We start from the raw sequence: 21,465 nt of genomic DNA on the forward strand, positions 1-21,465 counted from the left end.
TCCGTGTGTGGTCAAGTCCGTTCATTCGAAAGTAGGACGGACTGTCCGTCGGATTGTCTGACGGACTAAGTTGGCCATACAGTCCGCCCGTGTGTACGCGGCTTAAGTGTTATTCCTGTCTGCTGCCTTGTTGCTCTGCTATCACACAGTGCATGTTCAAACAGTGTGCATTTGGGGACCAGCACTCACACGGCTATTAAATTGGGAGCAATGGTTGTGTCTGTGCAGCTGTCGCTTCCCAGTTGACATGAATGGGACTGCCTGCATGATGTCCTGTGTATCCCTTTGCAGGCAAACATGGCCCTCGCGCTGGTGTACACTTAAAGTGATACAAAATCAACAACCGTAAAGTCTTTATATGCAGTAAAGCATGCTTGTTATACTCACTGTGGAATCTAAGGGGTTAATCCACCGTATTGTGCAAAAAGGCTGCTTGATTCTGTCTTCTGTGATCCTCCCATTCTTCCATAGCCCCCAATCAATCCCCTGACAGTACAGAGCATCGGGGACACTCTGCACATCCTCAGTTTGGTGTGTATTGCTAGAGTGTTTATATTTTTTTATTTTTTATGGGAGGGTGCATGTGATCAGCACAGAGCCAATCAGCATTGTCCAGACAGAGGGTCAGGGGTACTGCAGCCTCATAGGACCAGCAGAGGAGAATGAAAGTTCCTCCTACAAGCTTTAACCAGGCACTCATAGAAGTCACAAGACTGCTATATACTGCTGATGAGAAAAGATATTTAGCAGTTTATATTTACTAAAATAATAGCATTTCCATGTTCTGTGTACTGTGGGAGATCAGATATAGTGAATGCACTATGTATGCTCGTGTGAATGAGGCCTTATAAAGCAGTAAAGCTTACATTCAGCAAACATTGTATGCAGGTGAATCTCCCAGGATTCATTGATTGTCCACCAGAGAATGTGTGGTGAAAGTCACATTACTGCTTTATAAGCAGACCCCTAATTGTTTAGGCACAGTGACTGTCCTGCTTCTTTAACTTGTTCAGCTTTGAGCAACTCCGATGTATCCAAAGGATTACGTATATTTTTAGTAATCCTGCAATGTGTCATTGTTGATTCTGCTAATCTTAGCCAGTTTTGAACTTTTGCTTTGTCAATATTTGATCCTCTCATGTTTAAAACTCGAATCATATTGAAGATGCTTCTCTTTTTTTTATGTCTATAGGTTGGTGGATGATAGATGTGTGGTTAACCCAGAGGCTGGAGACCTGGCCAATCCACCCAAAAAATTCAGAGGTAAGGTTCATGGCAATTGTTCTCTTTTCTAAGCTTAATGTTCTTGTAAGGATGGGCTACTTCGTCATACTTAATGACCCTCTCTGCAACCAACAGTTAGGAAGGTTTGTGCCCGATTATATCCGGATGACCCTATGTTCTTATGTTCTGGATTGTAGAATCTAAATAAAATAGCCAATGAAAAAAAATAAAACATTTGGCTGTAGTAGAGTTTGAGATGAAGAATGATCAATGTCAAGCAAGGGTCAAGCAAGGTGATGAGATGTTAGGTCAGGTGTGAGAGCATACCTGTAGTTGGTGGTCAAGCCTCTGGTCAGTGCCAGGAGAACCACCAGCCAGCCTTTAGAATAAAAATGGACAACAGGAATTGGGGTTGAGGATTATTTCAAAGGTCAAGCCAGCTAAAGTTCACTCAATCAAGATGTTTGTCAGTAGAGAAGACTGCACATTGGAGATCCAAACTAAACTGTTAAATAGGTCACCAAACTCGGGAGTCGGATGCCCTTTTTAAAGTGTTTCTAAAGGCTGAAGGTTTTTAAATTTCATACAGTCTATGCATGATGGTAAAAAAACCTTCAGTATGCAGCTCCACCCACAGCCCCCCCAACCAATACTTACTTGCGCGATCCTGCGATGTGCATGAGAGTGGCTGCTCTCCTGGGTCTCTGCCTTCTGACTGGCTGAGAGACAGCAGCAAGAACCATTGGCTCTGTCAGTCGCATCTCACAGCCAGTGAGGAGGGAGCAGTGAACACACAGAGCAGGGCTCAGGTGTGAGCAAGCATGAGTGCCCCATAGCACGAAGCTTGCTACGGGGGCACTCAGAGAAGAGGAGGGGCCAGGAGTGCCAGCGGGGGACCTGAGAAGAGGAAGATTGGGGCTGCTCTGTGCAAAACTACTGCACAGAGCAAGTAAGTATAACATGTTTATTCAAAAAAAAAATTAAGAAAAAACTTTTAATAACAATTTATTCATCAATTTAGGCCAATAAGTATTCTGCTACATATTTTTGGTAAAAAAACAAAACAAAACAAAAAATAAGCATATACTGAGTTATAGCGTCTAGAGTCAAAAATAGGGGAAAGATTTATGGTATTTTATATTACTATTATTTTTTTTTTTTTTACTAGTAATGGCAGTGATAAGCGATTTTTATTAAGACTGCGGCGGACAGATCGGACACCAAGCTGACATTTATGACACTTTTCTTGGTAACCAGTGACATTATTACAGTGATCAGTGCTAAAAATATGCACTAACATTGTACTAATGACACTGGCAGGGAAGAGGTTAACATCAGGGATGATCAAAGGGTTCAATGTGTTCCCTCAGTGTGTTTAGAACTGTGTGGGGGGATGAGCTGCCTCGGACAACACACAGATCCATCTTTCTGCACAGCAGGAAGACAAGATCCTGTGTCATCCCCTGACAGAACAAATCATTTTTATTCAACCAAAAAATAAAATAAAAGCCTCATGCATGTGTCCTGCTTCTTAATATAGGGGGTCAACAATGCCAAGAGTTTATGAAAGCAGGGGTCGGTCATCCGGAGATAATTCTGAAAAACATCTGGATTATTCTCCTGGGGCTCCCGCAGCAAAGGCCAATGACATAATGCCATGATAAAGTCATGATTAATAAAGCAACAAATTTTTAATCCAAGAACTCCTCCTCCTCCTGTTCCTGGACTGTACTTGGATCAAAGCAATAACTCCAAGGCCAATAATAAATAACATGTTATCTCCTCCGATTCTGCAACATGTCTGGTTGACGAACAGCCATTCAGAAATGAACTGAAAAGTACGAAATGAAAGGCGTGAATCAACACTCACCAAACTTTTACTTACATCAGAAGAAGCCAAAAGGGTAGCGCTAAAGAGCTGAAAAACCACGTAGTACGTCACTACGTTCATGTTTGTTGGCCGACAATTCCTTGCCGTTTGTGCAAGACAAAATCCAGGCACACACCTTCACACAAAAGTCAGAGGTTTTGTCTGTGGAAAATCCGATCGTGTGTACGAGGATTTAGCCTCAAGTTTTACAAGGAATGAACAACTCCCTTTATAAATGTTTTATTGCAGTGAAATGTTTTCTAAATATCATTCTTAATTTTTTTCCTCTGTATCAATGAGACCCAATATTGGATATTTTTGTTATTTGCTTATTTTCCAGGCCTGTTACTATATTAATTACTGGGAACCTCCTCTAGAATATGTCATCTGTATTCTTTAGTCATTTATCATTTGTCATGATAAATACAGTCTGATTATATACTGTATCTCTTACAACAGGGGTCAAAATGACAAGTCCTGAGCTACTACCTAGGTCTTAAGAGTTGCTTGCCACCAGTTGCCCCACCCAACCCCTACCAGAGCCAAAGAAGAGCCCAACAGAAGGTGGGGCTATGATACGGGAAGGCACAAGAACAATTTATTGTTTTCCTCCCCCAAGGTTGGCACCAAAGAAACCAAGTTACACCAAGATCAGGGTGGGGGTCGGCTGTCCCACTCTGTCCCTCAGTGGGAAAAGATATCAGACATCACTTACATCTGCCAGATCCTGCGAGAAGGTTATCACTTGGAATTTTCATCAAAACCCCCCTCTATGATCACTCTTACACATCCCCCGAGGGATGCACTGAAAAGATCAGCCCTCCTGGATGGTAAAGAACAGCAGGTGGTGTTACCAGTTCCAAAAGAACAACAATACCAAGGATTCTACTCCCATGTATTCAGTGTTCGCAAGCCGCCAGGAAAGTATCAGCTGATAGTAAACCTAAGAAACCTGAACAAGTTCTTGAAATACAAAAAGTTTACTATGGAGAGTATCTACTCTGTACACAAAAACCTCATGAAGGATGCCTTTGTGATGACACTGGACCTTAAGAATGCCTACCTGCATGTGCCAATTCATGTGGATCATCAGGCATTCTTGAGGTTCGCAGTAGTCATCAGAGGAGAGATTTTTCACTGGCAGTTCAGAGCCCTCCCATTCGGGATAACAGCCAGCCCAAGGATTTTTAAAAAAATCCTAGCAGAAGCAGTAGTCGTTCTGCATCTCCAGGGTATATCTCTGATTCTGTACCTGGAAAACCTACTGATCTCCGGACCATCAGTCACCCAGGTCAGATCAGATTCCAATAAGGTAATGTCGATTCTGGAAAACCTGTGTTGGATAGTCAGCACGGAAAAATCCTCCCTCGACCCAGAAGAGGTCAAGACCTTCATAGTGGACACCAGACTATAGAAGCTCTTCTTGCCAAAGGACAAGGTGGCAAAAATAGCTTCATCAGTGGGGGACTTGATAAAAATCCCATCACACTCCAGAAGGGAGGTGCTAAGAATCCTAGGTCGGCAAGTATACCGGCCATTGTCTGGGCACAACTTCACTCAAGAGTCTTTCACTTCTTCTTCCTGTCCTCCTGGGACAAAAGGAGGGAGTCCCTGGATCAGGAGATAATGCTCACCCCTCAGGTCCTTTCCTCCCTAGAGTGGTGGACAGTGCCCAAAAACCTAAAGGGAGGCAGACCATGGGCGCTGTGGTATCCGGTAAAAGTTACCACCGATGCCAGTTCCTGGGGGTGGGGGCCCACCTAGGAAAGGAGAAAGCCCAAGGTCAATGGAGCGGCTTGCTAGGTCGGATGTCATCCAACTACAGGGAGCTCAAACAAATAGGGGAGGCCCTGAAAGCCTTTCAAGAAAGCATCATGAGCAAGGTGATTCAAGTAAGCTCCAACAACGGCATCGTCGTAGCCTACTTGAGTGACCAGGGAGGCACCAGGTCCAGACCCTTCTAGAATTATCCAAGGAGATCCTGGACTGGGTTGAGGGAAAAGTTCTCTCCATATCAGCTGTCCACATAAAGGGGACAAGCAACATCAAGGCAGACTTCCTCAGCCATCAGCCGATAAGGCAGGGGGAATGCAAACTGAACCCTGAGGTATTTCAAACCCTGGTGCAGCTCTTCGGAAATCCGGAAATAGATCTGTTCGCCAACGAGCAGAACAGGAAGGTAAAGAGAGATTTCTCGATTTCCCAAGAGAGGGAGTCAGAAGGCTTAGATGCCCTTACTCAGACCTGGCAGTGCAGGTTGGCATATACCGTCCCACCCTTAGCACTGATTCCATGGCTCCTTCAGAAGCTAAGCCAGTGTCCAGGCCAGCTCCTTCTGATTGCACCCTGGTGGCCAAGGTGAGCTTGGTTTGCAAGCTTAAAATCCATGGCAGTGGCAGAGACATGGAAGCTCCTGAACAGGCCGGATCTTCTCAGGCAGGGGCCAGTACTGCACTCAAGGCTGGAATTTTTCCAGCTGACGGCCTGGTTAGTGAACACCAGATCCTAAAATGTAAGGGCTGCTCAGAAAGAGTGATAAGTGCACTCCTTCTGAGCAGAAAACCAGTGACTAAAAAGATTTACTCAAAAATTTGGAAGACTTTCTGTTGCTGGGGCAAAGAAAAACAGATGACTTCCACCACTGTTCCGGTTATCCTGGAGTTTCTCGAGGATGGAGTAGACAAGGGCCTAGTGGTCAGCACGCCTCAGGTACAGATAGCAGACCTCTCAGCCTATCTTGATACAAGACTGGCAAAGAAAGACCTTATTAAATGTTTCTTGGTGGCCAGGGAAAGAGTTTCCCTGGTCTCCAAAGGCAGTTTCCCACCATGGGACTTGACAAGGGTGTTAGAGGCGTTTTCTACACACACATTTGAACCTATAGAGGAGGTTCCCTTTAAGTTTCTAACCTTAAAAATATCATTTCTGTTAGCAATTACCAAGGCCAGGAGGGTTGGGGATCTATAGGGGCTGCCCATAAAGGAACCCTTGCTATCGATACAGAGTCACCCAGGGCCAGAACCTTTGTACCTACCAAAGTTAGCATCCTTATTTCATAGGACGCAAGATATAACATTGCCCTCTTTTTGTGATAAATTAAAGACAAAGAAAATAAATTTAATTGCCTGGATGTAAGAAAGTGTCTCCTTACCTATTAACAGAAAATAAAAGAGTTTAGGAGATCCAATCACCTACTAGTTTTGTATGCTGGGCGAAGAAACGGACTTCAGGCTTCTAAAGCCTCAGTCTCGATATGGATCAGGGAAGCTATCTCCCTGGCTTATGAGAGTTCTGGAGTCCCAGCACCAGCAAAGGTCAAGGCCCATTCAACCAGGTCACTAGCAACTTTCTGGGCTGAAAAAGCAGGGGCCTCCTGGAAACAAATGCACAGGGCGGCCACCTGGTCCAGTCAGGATTAATTCCTGAAGCACTACCGTGTGAAAGTGTTGTCACAGCAAGACTTGGCTTTCGGCCGGAAGGTCCTACAAGCTATGTTGCCACCCTGAAGGTAGGCCTGTATTTACTTAATTAGCCTCTCAGGTGTGCCGTCCTGGAAGGTGATAGGAGAAAACCTATGTTAGATTTACCGGTAACGGTATTTGAACCTTCCAGGACGACAGGCCTACTTCCCGCCCTATGTGGAGGGAAAATGAGTTGAACACTAGGTGGTGAGTATCTTTGTGGAGTGATTCTCTTTGTGAACCGGATCGGGATTACTTTATTAAAAACTGAGGATTTCATATACTGTATATTGCATTTTACCATCTCTACCCTGGCTATTTGGAAATTCACACCTTCAGCTATGTGAGTGAAATCATTAAAACCTATGCACACTTCTTGACACCAGTGGTGGGATTATGTAACTGGAACAGGGTGGTTACCTTATAAAATCTCCCAGTCTGTACATGAACAATCAACATTTGCCTTGACACATCCCATCGAGATTGGAATAAGGTGTAAGTGCTATCTGTGTGAATATAAATGGCGGGGAATGTTCCTGACACTCATTAGGACTAAAGAAGCGGCTTGGATAAGCTATGAATCATTTTCAACATAACAGAACAAGTTCAGTTGAATGTGACTACTACTAGCTATTATTTTATAAGTTTATAGTGCTCTATGTTTTTTAACTATAGGACTAATATATATTCACATCCCACGAGAATCATGTTTTTTTTTTTTTTAACAATTTTTTTTTTTCTTGTTTAATGAACCTATAGATAGTTTAACCACTTAAGCATCGAGCCTCTTTCTGAGATTTGTTGTTTACAAGTTAAAAACAGTTTTTTTTTTTTGCTATGAAATTACTTAGAAACCCCAAACATTATACATGTTTTTCTAAAACCCTAGAGAATAAAATGGCGGTCGTTGCAATACTTTCTTTCACACTGTATTTGAGCAGCGGTCTTACAAGCGCACTTTTTTGGGAAAAATACACTTTTTTGAATTAACCGATAAAAGTGAACTTGCAGCGTTTTATTTTATATTTTATACTCCTTGTTTTTAATTGGCACCCCAATAAATGAGGAGCATGTTTGAAATACCCAAAACATGTTGAATGTTTTATTCCTTGTTATTCTGCCTGTGAATGAAAAGAATATTATTTTGGACTTAAGAACAGTGGTATTATACTTTTATTACTTTCTTTATTATGGGTTTTTATTACTGTATGTGTTACTAAAACTGGTGCACTCAGAATATTGTGCAGCTGTGCATGGTAGCCAATCAGCTTCTCACTTCAGCTTGTAAAGGTTTGGTGGTATTATGTTGCACTTACCTGCAAACGAAGTCCCGCTGGTGGCTGCATCCATTTTTGCCCCTCTTCCTTCCAGGGCTGCGGACTCCGGCTCTGTGATTGGCTGGAGCCGCGTGACGTCGCTCCCACGCATGCGCGCGGCAGCCGTCAGTCACGGCACTTGCGAGTGAAGAAATGGCACGGAGGGCATCATCGGCGCAGTGTACAGCAAATATCTCCTAAGCAAAAGCAAGTTTAGGAGATATTTCCACTACCTATAGTTCCACTACCTTATTCTAAGCTTACTTATAGGTAAAAGTCACAATCAGAGGTTTACAACCACTTTAACTCTTCCTTACTATGTCCCCCCCCTCCCGCCGCCCTCTGGTGCTTGTACCAACTCACCTCTGCGATCAGTGAGTTGGATAATGGATCTGCTGGCCCCAGATATCCGCCATAGAGATTTCTAGCAGACCAGATGGTCACCGGAGTCTCTATGATCGCCGGAGGCCGGGCACGATGTTATGACGTCATGCCTGGCCTCTGCATTAAAAAAAACGGTGCCACCTCGGCTGGGAAGCCGTGATCGGTTTTTGATTGGTTTTATTTTAGGCTTCTCAGCCTAGACGTGAGATGTGGGGTCTTATTGACCCCATATCTCACTGTAAATAGGTCCTGTCATGCCATATTCCTATTACAAGGGATGTTTACATTCCTTGTAATAGGAATAAAAGTGATCAAAACAATTTTTGTCTCAAAGTGTCAACTTAGAAAGTTTTAAGTAAAATTAACAATAATTTTTTTTTTTAAGTGCCCTTGTCCCCGTGTGCTCGCATGCAGAAGCGAACGCATACGTAAGTCCTGCCCACATATGAATACGATGTTGAAACCACACATGTGAGTTGTTGACGCGAAAGTTAGAGCGAGAGCAATAATTCTAGCCTAGACCTCCTCTGTAACTCAAAACATGTAACCAGTAAAAAAATTTAAAGTGTCGCCTATGGGGATTTTTAAGTACCAAAGTTTGGCGCCATTCCACAAGCCTATGCAATTTTAAAGCATGACATGTTAGGTATCTATTTACTTGGCGCAACTTCATCTTTCACATTATGCAAAAAAATTGTTTTACTGTCTTTTTTTTATTTTTATATTGCTGCGCAAATACTGTGTGAGATAAAATGACAACCATTGTATTCTCTAGGGTCTCTGCTAAAAAAAAACATATAATGTTTGGGGGGTTCTATGCAATTTTCTAGCAAAAAAAATATGATTTTTACATGTAGGAGAGAAATGTCAGAATTGGCCTGGTGGGCAAGTGCTTAAGGGTTCATGTAAATGTTTTATTATTGGCATTTTTTTATGCCTAGCGTAAATAAAATTTGTGTGCTCCCTGGGCACAGAAAAATGACATATTCTTTACACAAGGCTTAAAACTATCCTATAACAGTCCGTGTGCATGAACCAATACAGAACCCAGAGTGGGCAAAGTACATGTTCTCCAAAAAAAAAAAAAATGTATTTGCAGAAAATAAAATCTGACAGCAGGGCAATGTTTGGAGAAGATTTTATTGTTTTTAATTGCCATGGAAATGAGAAAAACTTTAAATACACATTGACCGGTTTTGTTAGTTTTGAATTTCTCAGCAACACACACCTGTCAGACCCCATACAGGTAGAATGTGACATTAAATGCAAACATAGGATTCCTGCTCTAAGCTGTCTTCTCAGCTTCGCTGACTGTGGGTGCTGACTCTGCAGGATGTGTTCTTCCCTAGTGCTTCAAAAAGGCTTTATTCAAAGAGAGAAAAAAAAAAAAAGTGAAACGCTGACCCTCTTAAATGTAAAAAAAAAAAAATGAATAAAATTAAATAATATTAATAGTGACCCCTTACATAAATATAAGTGCAAAGTAAGATGCTCAGTCTCTCCAGTAATTAATTACTTTTTATTTTTTTTATACTCTTTATTTGAGTTTCATAAACGGTAAGCTTACATAAAACAGAGAAAAGGAGCCCAAAAGGGCAGTAAATTATGAATCAAAGTAACTTGAAATTGGCATTCAAATGTGTAAATTATATAATTATTTCACTTTATTCCCCAAAGAACACTGGGGATTTTGCCCAGAAATTATTGTAGCAAACATGAGCTAGGAGCCTGTGTGTAAAGCCAAGAAGGGAGGGGGAGAAAAAGGGGGACGAGGGAGGGAACTGAGCGCAGAAGTGATTATATTGAAAATTTTCCATGGATCGTTAGCAAATCCACCCCAATCTGCAACAAATCTTTGCCAAATGTATTCCTGGCTGTGAAGGTGTAGAGGGCCCAGAGGAAGATGGTTGGGGGGTCTGCGAAGCAATGGATGTGTAATGTATCCAAATGGCCCAGATACCATAGATCTTCTGGTGTCGATCCCTGCGCGTTGCCACCCATTCTTCTGCCACCATAATGTTGTTGCCCAAGGGGATCCAGTCAGCTCGCCCAGGAACATGAGCTGTTCTCCAATGGACGGGGATCAGCTGTCTATCTGCATTCAAGAGGTGAGTCAAAACAGACTTGCGGTAATGGTTAAGAGGGTTGGATGGCACGTCAAGCAAGAACTCTAAGGTAGAATTAGGCATTTCAATATCCAAAGTTCTCTGATAATTACTTAGCTTAAACTAATACCAGACCAATGAGTGACAAATTGAGTGCAATAAGTGTCAATAAAATATAATACGTTTTAATAACACCAAACATTCCAAATAATAGTGTAACAAACGTCCAAAGTAACAGACACTCTTTCATGTATACTGTGTGCCTAGTGGGCAAAACACCTTATGCACCTCCACCAGTCTGTGTGTGCACTCACTTCACTCACCCAGGTCTATACAGGCCTTCCCTAAGGGGTTAATATCCCTTGGCTGGAGGCTCTCTTGTGGTGGGGCGTCTTACGGTGTGCAGTAATCCTCAGTTTGGTAATACTAAAAGAATATAGGGAACCAACATAGTGTAGATCTGTATAACTAATTTTTGTTTAATACATTTTTATTGTTGTTGGAAAATGTGGCAGTTTTAACATCAACAGTTTATTATTGTATTATTTACTATTTATTATTGTTAACTCTACTTAAGGGCCGGTTCACACTGCGACGCGAGGCGAGGCGACACGGCTCGCCTCGCCTCGCTCCCGCAAGTCGCCCCCATTCAGTACTATGGAACCGTTCTGAGAGGAGCGACTCGAGTCGCTCCGACTCAGAAAAAAGGTTCCTGTACTACTTCGGGGCGACTTCGGGGGCGACTTGCATTGACTTCTATGCAGAAGTCCTCTGCAAGTCGCCGCTGAGCTCCCCGCAAGTCGCGGCGAGGTAAGTCGGAGACGCCTCGCCGCGGCTCGCTGTGTGAACCGGCCCTAAGGCTAGACTTCAAACCTAAGCATCTCAGTATGTCATCATGTCATGCATCAACCACCAACATAACATTATACAATTATAATGTGATGCAATATTTGCTATCAGCACCTCCTTCTTGTCCAACAAATTCCGTGGGGGGGTCTACATTATCAGGACAAAAAAAAGGGGGGGGGATATGAGGTGTCCAATTAAGGTGAATGGCCTGGCCACACACCCACATTTGTTAAATAAGAAAGGGGGACATATATATATATATATATATATATATATACACATATGTAGATGTCTGTAAGTATGCATTTGTCTAATACTTTGAGGTATCTGACCCAAAAGGTTAAATAGATATACCTATTCAAAAAGGGGTGCCATTATCAATTAACTCGTAAAAGGCAAAAATGTAGGAGATTGAAGGGACTGCACCCATGGGTCCAGACCTCCCTAAACTGAGAATCGTTTTCGTTGACTGAAGATACCAGCTCTTCCAGGCTCATAGTATAATTCACTTCTGCAACCCATTGCTGTATTGTTGGAATTACTGCCAATTTCCAATATCTGGGTATCAAAGCTCTACCTGCCATCAATAAAAATCAAGATATTTCCTTTTTAATGGATATGATTGAACCCAGAATAAGCGATAGAAGGGCAACCTCCGGGGTCTCTGGCCAGATGTTACCCGTGATCTACTGACTTAGGCAGAATATGGCAGACCAGTATGGTTTTATTGCCGGAGCCAGAGCCAGGAGATTCGACCACCCAGATAAGATCGCTGATGCTACATGTGGGAATGCCAACAAGCTGAAGGTAGGAACGAAGGCAGGTGTAGCTGACCCAGCTATTCGTTCATTCCGGATTGATTTGCTAAGACAGACATACAAGCAGGAGTAGGAGCTGAAGCTCACAGAGACAGCGTCCTCACACGACCATCAGCAAGTTCCTCCTTGTATAACTCGCTTTTTATTATAATATTAAAATTCCAACTCACATTTAAATGGGCTCTTTCTCCAGTGCACCTGGGTAAACCACTTAGTACATTTGGGGTATGGGTCCTCTTAAAAGATCATCTGCATGTTTACAGCAGCTTGGTCTCAGGAGATATCCTAAGAAACTTCCTGTTGCAGCATGATGACGTCAATAACTCCATCCCGACGTGTTTTATCACTCGTCACATGACTTCTTCAAGGAGGAAAAGGGCTGTATTGCAATATGAATACTTTCACAAGACCAAGAGGAGAAGGAGCAGAGTTTGGTGGAGAGCTATGTTTTTTTATCTCTGCAGTACATCCACATTTCTCCATATTTTGCCATTTTAAAATTGCCAGACAGTAAAATGCCCGCTGATGTGCCGGAAAACCAGTTAACTTCTGACTTCCTAAACAAAGCGGACAACCCTTTCTCTGCTGCACTGAAATGCCTAGAAGTGTTGTCCACTCCGAATTTCACTCTTGTACTTCACAAGTCTTTTCTCCTCCAAAAACATTATTGAAGCAAGTGATTAGGGCAGTTTACCTGCTGGCTTCCCCTGATGTGTTTTGCTGTAAACTGAGGCTTAGTTATACAGTCTCTACAACTCAGTAGCAGAAGAATGCATCAGTAGAAGCCAGCAAGTGGAGAGTTCTTACAGCTTTCTTCAGTAAAGTTTTTTTGTTAGAAGAATTGTCTTTGCAGAGTCTGATCTTACAAGTTTTTACAACACAAGTATGGTTCAAGGAGATGAAACCCAGAGTGAAATAGACACCCACAGCTAGAGTTAAATTACCCAAATGTGGACAGTAGAGTCACAGGATGGTGATATACCATTTTTTTCAGTAGAGGAGCGAAGTTCTTCTCTACTAAACTACAGGAAAACCAGAAATGGGCTTTTAAAATATTGCACTTGGTGTATGGGGTTACCTCTGTGACCATTTAGCAATGATGCTAAAGCTGGCCATAGATGGATCGAAATCTCCTGCTGTCAGATTACAGTTGCTCCATTGGAGGGATTCCTCCATCAACACTGACTGTGTTGATTGGGGAATCAAGCAATTTTCTTTCCTTCAACATGTGGTTGAAGGAAAAAAAAAATAATAATGCATGGTCTACTTAAAGCCAGCCATAGACAGTTTAAATATTGGCCAGTTCAACAGGGACCAGCCGAGATTCTAACTATGTATGAGCAGATTGAATGCACCCAGTCAACTTGGGTATAACCAGCCTGTTTGATTTTACATGCGATTATTGCTAGTGGTTGTTGTAGCCACTAGAAATATTCACTGTGTTCTCCCCATAATCACTGTGTTCTCCCCACCCCCCACCAGTGAACACAATGGCTTCACCAGAGAGATTCCCCCATCAACATTGACTGGGATGATGGGGGAATCAAGCCATTTTCTTTACTTCACCCCTTTGTTGTAGGAAAGAAAAATGCTCTGTCTATGGCTGTCTTAAGTGTATATAAAGAGGGAGAACCTGCAATCCTTGATGTGAAATAAAATTGTGGAAGAGCAAATGCGTAAAAGTCAGATGTCCATCAAAAATTTATTTTAGGTAGAAGTTGCAATAGGTAATGATAAATGGGTAAACTACACTGTTGTCTCTAGTACCTTTCCGTGGCTTATTTTTTTTGAGTAATTGTCGGGGGGCGTGTTTTTGCACGCAAGTCTACACAATACGAGGCTGTTGAAAATTGGTTTTGCAGTCTGCATCTAACATCACATTCCTTTCTGAAACACAAGGAGTTTGTTGTGGAAGGTTCCAGATATTCCTTTGTAATCAGTAAATGATGTTTTTTCAGGATTCAATCTGCAATTTTTCTGAAATTTATAAAATAGCTTTAAATAGCTGTTCCTGCACGTTTCAATTTCAAATCACATGTCTTTTATTGCGACTGTTTATTTGACTGACATATGTTGTGGGAAAGTTTAAACAAAGTTCATGTCCAAAAAGTAGATTCCCCATCTAACTATAATAGTCTCTTATAAATCCTTAATTACTGCCCTTTTCTAAAACAATAACACAACAAAATACAAAACTCTTATGCCGCGTACACATGACCGGTTTTTCCATCAGAATAAACTCTGACGGTCTTTCCAACGGAGTTCCGCTGAAACTGACTTGCCTACACACGATCACACCAAAGTCCGATCGTTTAGAACGCATTGACGTACAACACGTATGACGGGACTAGAAAAAGAAAGTTCAATAGCCAGTAGCCAATAGCTGCCCTTGTGTAGTTTTTGGTCCATTGGAATAGCATACAGACAAATGGTTTTCCTGATCGGAATTGATTCCGTCAGAAAGATTTAAAACATGTTCTATTTCTAGGTCCATCAGAATTTTCCAAAGAAAAAGTCAGCTGAAGCCCACACATGATCGGAATATCCGATGGAATGATTCCGCCTGACCTTTTCTACCAGAAAGTCCAACTGTGTGTACGCGGCATTAGTATCGGTTCACACTACCGCGACTTGGGATCCGACTTGTGAAACACCAAGTTGTTTGACAGGTGAAATCCTATGTTAGTCAATAATGGCTTTCTTAATTACGGTAGCACTACTGAGGTCGCTCCGACTTTAGAAAAGGTTACTGTACTACTTCAAGGTGACTTCTATAAAACTTGTGCCCATAAACTTTAATGGAAGTTGTCTCCAAGTCGAATCCTCATCTATATTGATGTTATTTGGATTTGACATTACAGGAAGATTACCCAGGCATTCCCTGAAAATTGCTTCAAAGTTGCTTCAAAGTTGCATCAAGTAGTACTAAAGTCACCAGCAAATTGCCATGAAGTCATCTGGCAAAGTGGCACCCCTTTCACACTGGGACCGTGGCCACATTAGCCCTAAAGCGGCACTAATTTTTGCAGCGCTTTAGCGCTGTTTAAGTGGTGCTTTTCGCCTGCCCCAAAGATGCTGCTTGTAGGACTTTTTGGAACGTCCCGCAAGCACACCACCCCAGTGTGAAAAGTCACACTTGAATGAATGGGGGGTGGTTTTCAGGCCTTTAGCAGAGGCTGATTCCAGCTAAAGTGCCTGGAAACCACAGGTCAGGTCTAAGTTGCACGACTTTTAGGTCAGGGCAGTGTGATCTGAACCTCACCCCTCAAAATAGTTATTAACCACTTGGGTACCGCACTATTGCAAAATGACGGCAATAGCGCGGACCCACATTTCCGGGACTACGTCTATTGACGTCATCCCGGATACGAGCGGCCTGCGCGCCCCCTGAGGGGCGCGCGCGGCGCGCTCTGTGATCGGCAAGTCCGTGAGACTCGCCTGATCACCGATCCGTGTAAGGGGTCGATCCCGACCCCTTATCACGTGATCAGCTGTCAGCCAATGACAGCTGATCATGTGATAAAACGGAGCCGGTAATCGGCTAGTATTCCTCCTCGCGCTGACAGCGCGAGGAGAAAAAAAAAAAGCCGATCGCCGGCGGCCGTGTTCGGGACATCAGTCCCGATCACGGCCAGCAATTTAAACGGACACCTGCCCCCTGCCAGTGCCCACCTGCCACCCGCAGTGCCATCCTGAAATAAAGTAAGTGCCCCCCTGTCAGTGCCACCCAGCAGTGCCCATAGTGCCCACAGTGCCACCCAGCAGTGCCCACAGTGCCACCCAGCAGTGCCCACAGTGCCACCCACAGTGCCACCCAGCAGTGCCACCCACAGTGCCACCCAAAATCTGCCTCAAAGGTGCTGCACCCCAGTGCCGCCCATCAGTGCCCAGCAGTGCCGCCCATCAGTGCCCAGCAGTGCCGCCCATCAGTGCCCAGCAGTGCCACCTATCAGAGCCACCTATCAGTGCCACCTATCAGTGCCCATCAGTCCCATCTATCTGTGGTACCTATCAGTGCCCATCCGTGCCACCCATCCGTGCCACTTATCCGTGCCACCCATCCGTGCCATCTTATCTGTGCCCATCTTTGCCCATCAGTGCCGCCTTATCTGTGCCCATCGGTGCCGCCTTATCTGTGCCTATTAGTGCCGCCTTAACTATGCCTATCAGTGCCCACCAGTGCAGCCTATCAGTGCCCACCAATGCAGCCCATCAGTGCCCACCAATGCAGCCCATCAGTGCCCACCAATGCAGCCTATCAGTGCCGCCTAATCAGCGCACTTCAATGAAGGAGAAAAATGACCCGTTTGCAAAATTTTATAACAAACTATTAAAACATGATTTTTTTTTTTTTTGCATCTTTTTTTGTTTGTTTAGCAAAAAATAAAACTCCGAGCTGTAACTAAATACCACCAAAAGAAAGCTCTATTTGTGGGAAAAAAATGATAAAAATTTCATTTGGGTACAGTGTTGTATGCCCGTGCAATTGTCATTCAAAGTGCATCAGCGCTGAAAGCTGAAAATTGGTCTGGGACTGAGGGGGGTTTAAGTGCCCAGTAAGCAAGTGGTTAATAAGTATCAGCTGTAATCTCCTCTGTGAAATTAATAGGAAGTGAAGTCACCCATAGAGTTACGTTGACATGTCCTCTGTACCCGCTTCCATAGCGAAGCCGTGGCTGACAGCGAAGTGTGGGATCAGAGCTTCTGCTGATGAAGATCGGGTCTGAGCGGCTTCCAAAAAGGTACGTATACTGATATTTTCTTTTCAGGGCTAGAGAGGTTAGTGTTAGAATGTTGATAGCTATAGATGCAGAGATTTTAGTTTTAGCATGGACTTCCACTTTAAAGCGCAGCACTGTCCCAACAGATCAGTGGGGAGGAACACACAATAGTCTTTCTCAATAGTGAGAGAAATTACTCCTTAGTGGATATACGCTATTTTCTCCTTGGCAGAAAGTTTCATTTGGTGTCTGACCATGCCTCTCTAACCTGGATGAAACAGAACAGACACACGAATACTAAAGTAACCAGAACCACATCTGACCTTAGAAGAGTTCAAATTCATGGTTAAACACCGGCTGGGGAAGCAACATTAGAATGCCGATACCCTCTCCAAGTGTCCCACATTGCCTTTGACATCCCCGCGTCGAGGCAAAGTGGGGATATGTACAAAACATAAGGGATGAGTCCTGGAAGGCAGGTGTGTTTCCCGTTTTTCAATTGTGGTCTCTTTATGGGGGACAATTTGAATGCAGTTTTTGAGTACTTAGGGATTTTCAGCCATTAAGGGGGATTTGTTTTGGTTGCAAACGGGGTAAACTGACTAACCATGTTAAAGGACAAGTTTTAAAGAAGGTGGCCCGAAAGTTTGATTTTTTTTGTACCAAGAGTGGACTGTTTTGTTTCCTGCCTGGCTGAAGAAAGCTGTTGCATTTGTTTGTTTAAAAACTGTCTTACTTTTACAAGACTGGCTAGCGATCCTGGGATTGCCATATGACGGGGCTCTAACAGCATCCACTCTTCTGGAAAGGTCTTCCATGAGAGGTTGGAGTGGGTCTGTGGAAATTTGTGCCTATTCATCCAGTGTTTGTGAGGTCAGATACTGGTTCTGGACAAGACCTGGCTCACGATCAGCATTCCAGTTTATTCCAAAGGAATTCAGTAGGGTTGAGGTCAAGGTTCTGTGCAGACCACTCAAGTTCTTTTAGTCTACACCAAACTGGCCAAACCATGTTTTATAGGGCTGTTTTTGTACACAGGGGAGCAAGGTCAGAACTATACAGTTGTCTAAAATGCCTTTGTATGCTGTAGCATTAAAAGTACCCTTCATTGGAAACACCTGAACTCAAATAATTTGGAGGGGTGTCCACATAGCTTGTAATCTGATCAACCAATGCATTTTTAAGAGCTTTCATGCATATAGAAAACTTGGTATATGGACCAACATTTTTCTATTTATTATGGAGTCAAGTTTAAATAACTGCTCTGCAAACTAAGTAATTTTCGTCTAATAGAGACAAACTAGATGCTGATTGGCATCCACATGGGGAAACTTAGCAAAAGAATCTGGTTCCAAGAATCTGGTTTGCATTTCATCCTTCAGGCTCTTTGACAAATATTGCTATGGCTGTAAAGAGCCAATTCGTGTATGTTTAAAAGGTCCTGATCCTTTTTATATGTGGTTTCATTATCCTTGTTTCCCTGGTAAACCCAGGGAATGTGGCTCATGGTTTGCTTATGTTGAACTATTTACTCAAATTCACGCTGCACAATTACCTTGGACAAATAGGGCATATATATTTATAATACCTGTCATCCTCTTCGTATAGGTGTGTACAGTCGGAAGGGAGATGCCTTAGTTTAAGGCAATATAAGTTCTCAGGAAATTTATATTTAGTATTCTTTATAACTGAAGAAAAATGAACATACCTATAACTTAGCATGTAGTAAAATAAATAATATGGATATCATACTTATTCACAAGCCCAAAATAAGGTCTGCCATAGAGAGAGCCTTTACATCAGGGGCGATCAAAAGGTTAACTGTGTGTCTAACCAGTGTTTTACTACACTATGGGAGGTGCTTTTACTAGGAGAAGAGATGAAATGTATTCCTTTTGCAGGGACACAAATTTAATCTCTTCTCTCCTGTCAGAATGGCGATCTGCCTTGTGCCTCTCTGCTCATTGAATGTTGTGACAGTGGGAGCAAGCCGTCAGCAGCGTGCATGCGCGTCCCCCTTCCCAGAAGTGTCATCCTGTAGCAGTAAAGCTGCTATAGGACGAACCTTAAGTGGTTAAAGGATGACATTTCTGTAAAGGTTTGTTACTTATGACAGGTAGTTATAGTATGCTGACAATTTACACAGTCTCTGTCCTCAAAGAGCTTACACTCTAATGTCCTTTTCTCACATGAATACATACACATACTAGGGGCAATTTAGACAGGAGCCTTTGAACCTACTAGCGTGTCTTTAGAGTATAGCAGGAAACTGTAGCACCCCTACCTACACAAGCACATGCAAACTTCATGCAGATAGTTTTCTGGCTGGTTTTCAAACTGAAGACCCCAGTGCTGCAAGGAACAAGTGCTTAACCACTAAGCCATTGTGCTGTACATATCAACTGAGGGCTGTTGGAGCTTTTTGCTCTAGATGTCTTGTATTGGATTTTAAAAAGTGTGTTTACATTTGCAAAATATAGATACATTTGTGCCCTGCAGAGATTGTGTTAACTTATTTTCACAAAGTAATGAACAGTGCACACACACTATATTATAATGCATGCATTTCCAAAATGGTGATACATGCTCATTTTATAATTATGTAATAGGACTGGAAAAAAAAAAATCTTCCAAGCAGATCTCAGCATTTGATGGTTTTATTACACAACTTGGTTGCAGTTATTTGGAATAGAGGAAGTGGCGTTTTCTCTAACTGTTCCCAATGTTATATAGTAATCAAAATAATTTATTAGGTCAGTGCAAAATGCGACAACCATGCAAAGTGCGCACAGCTATGGCAAGCAGATATTAGACTTTTCCTTATTTTACCATGTTAATGGTAAATCTGGCTGCTTAGGTTAGTGTAGTTTGAAAATAGTAGTTGCATTGACTTATGGAAGAAGTTTGTTAAAGTACAGTATATGTCAAAGGAAAAAAAAAATAATGCAGTTCATCTTTGCAAAACATGCACATTTTCCTTTACTTTCTGTATAATAAGACCCTGTAAGTACAGAAAAAATACAACTTTATCTTCCAGAAATTTACTTATGGTAATTGCTTATTTTCTGTTGTAAGCTGACCGCACACAGCATTTGGTGAACTTAAACCACACAAAATGGTCAACCCTGGCCAGCCTTTTGCCAATCTACTAAATTAAATCTACTCTCTTCATATCCACAACAGAATAATTGTTCTGTAGTTTAAAATAAGAACTGGGGGGGCTAATTAGACTCCTTGAGACAACATTATAGAGCAGGGGTCTCCAAAGACTCTAAATAATGGGCCGGTTTACTGTCCTGCAGACTTTAGGGGGGCTGGAGTGGCCAGTGGAAGTATAAAATGGCTCAGTTTTAATGGGAGTAAAAAAATTACATAGAGCGTGTAGTCAGTAGAAGGATAAATAGTGTCTCATCATTGGTATTAGTGTTAGGAACAGTGCCTAATTGTGCACATCAATGGCAGGAATTATGCCCCATTGCTGGGTCAGTGGGAGGAATAGTGCGCCATCATTGGTATTACTGGAAGTAAAAATGACCTACTGTTGGTGTCAGCTTGTGGAATGGTTTGCCACTGTTGGTGTCAGTGGAAGGAATTTTTTATGTCAGTGGGAGGAATAGTGCCCCAAAAGCAGGATAAGGGCAAGCAAAAGGTCGCAGTTTTTAGACCACTGCTATAGAGGATAGCACTGAGTTTCTGACCACTAGCCAGGTAAGACCTATAGCTGTGCAATCAGTAAAGCTCCTGCTTCCAATTGATTGGAAAGCTCCTGCTCGGACTCAGGAGGGGAATGTATAGTACTGGACCTCTGCAGGGAGACCACTACTTACAAATAAGATCAAGGGTCCTTCTCTGTAAGATGATGGCAGGGGACAGGCTTTTCTAGTTAGGCTGTAATTGCTTCTTAAATAAAAGGGAATTGTAAAACTTGTTTTAATGCACCTATAATTTATCTAATTTAAACCAACATTTAAGGGGAAGATTTAATACTTTCCTATCTGGTCTGTTGTGAATTAAATCTTTGCTTTCATGATAAACTTCAGATGCCACTCTTATCCAGTATGACATATGTGCTGTGGTTCCTCTCACTGGTCTGTTGGGAATTAAAGCTTTGCTTTCATGGTAAACTTCAGATGCCGCTGTTATCCAATATGACATACGTGCTGTGGTTCCTCTCACTGGCTACAATGTTACTACAGAACATTGTGGTGACATAGCCTTCCAAAACCCCCTGGAAGTGTTGGATCGCATCATAACCTGAAGCTCTAAGAGAAAACATTTAAAGAATTATAAAAAAATGTACCCTCATAGTTGGGCCTCTGCACAGGGTTAATGTATAGTGGGGCCTGAAAATGGAGAGATACTTAAAGATGCATTCCAGGTATGGATATTTTATACATAGTTACATTGATCCAGCTTGGACCAATGTAACTATGTATATACCATACCTGACCAATGCCTCTGGAAACTGGAAATCATTGAGGTAGACATCGCTACTCCAGTAATTTGCACTAGCTTTTGGGTCCCGTGCAAAAAGGCTGCCCTGCTGCAAGGTGAACGCATAAGGTTGGCCGCTCGGCACAGGCACCATTCAAAGAATGTTTGCATTTTTTGAATGAATGCAAAGTGTTCTCCGATTGGAGGAGGCGGAGAGGCAGGGTGGTGATGTCACGCTCTCCACCTCCCAGCAGAGTGGATTCACCTCCTTTGCGTGGATGGA

At 42.7% G+C, this 21,465-nt stretch overlaps 1 protein-coding gene across 1 annotated transcript in view; it reads left to right on the forward strand.

Moving 5' to 3' along the window:
* ITPR2 (inositol 1,4,5-trisphosphate receptor type 2) overlaps positions 1-21,465 on the forward strand; it is a 482,081-nt gene that overhangs the window by 64,369 nt on the left and 396,247 nt on the right. The window contains exon 2 of the mRNA XM_077469087.1: positions 1,193-1,263. Coding sequence (XP_077325213.1) covers positions 1,193-1,263 — 71 coding nt within the window. The remainder of the gene's footprint in view (positions 1-1,192; positions 1,264-21,465) is intronic.

Source organism: Lithobates pipiens, unplaced genomic scaffold (assembly GCF_037356315.1).
Source record: "Lithobates pipiens isolate NorthernLeopardFrog02 unplaced genomic scaffold, aLitPip1_a1.2 Scaffold_8, whole genome shotgun sequence".
NCBI lineage: Eukaryota > Metazoa > Chordata > Amphibia > Anura > Ranidae > Lithobates > Lithobates pipiens.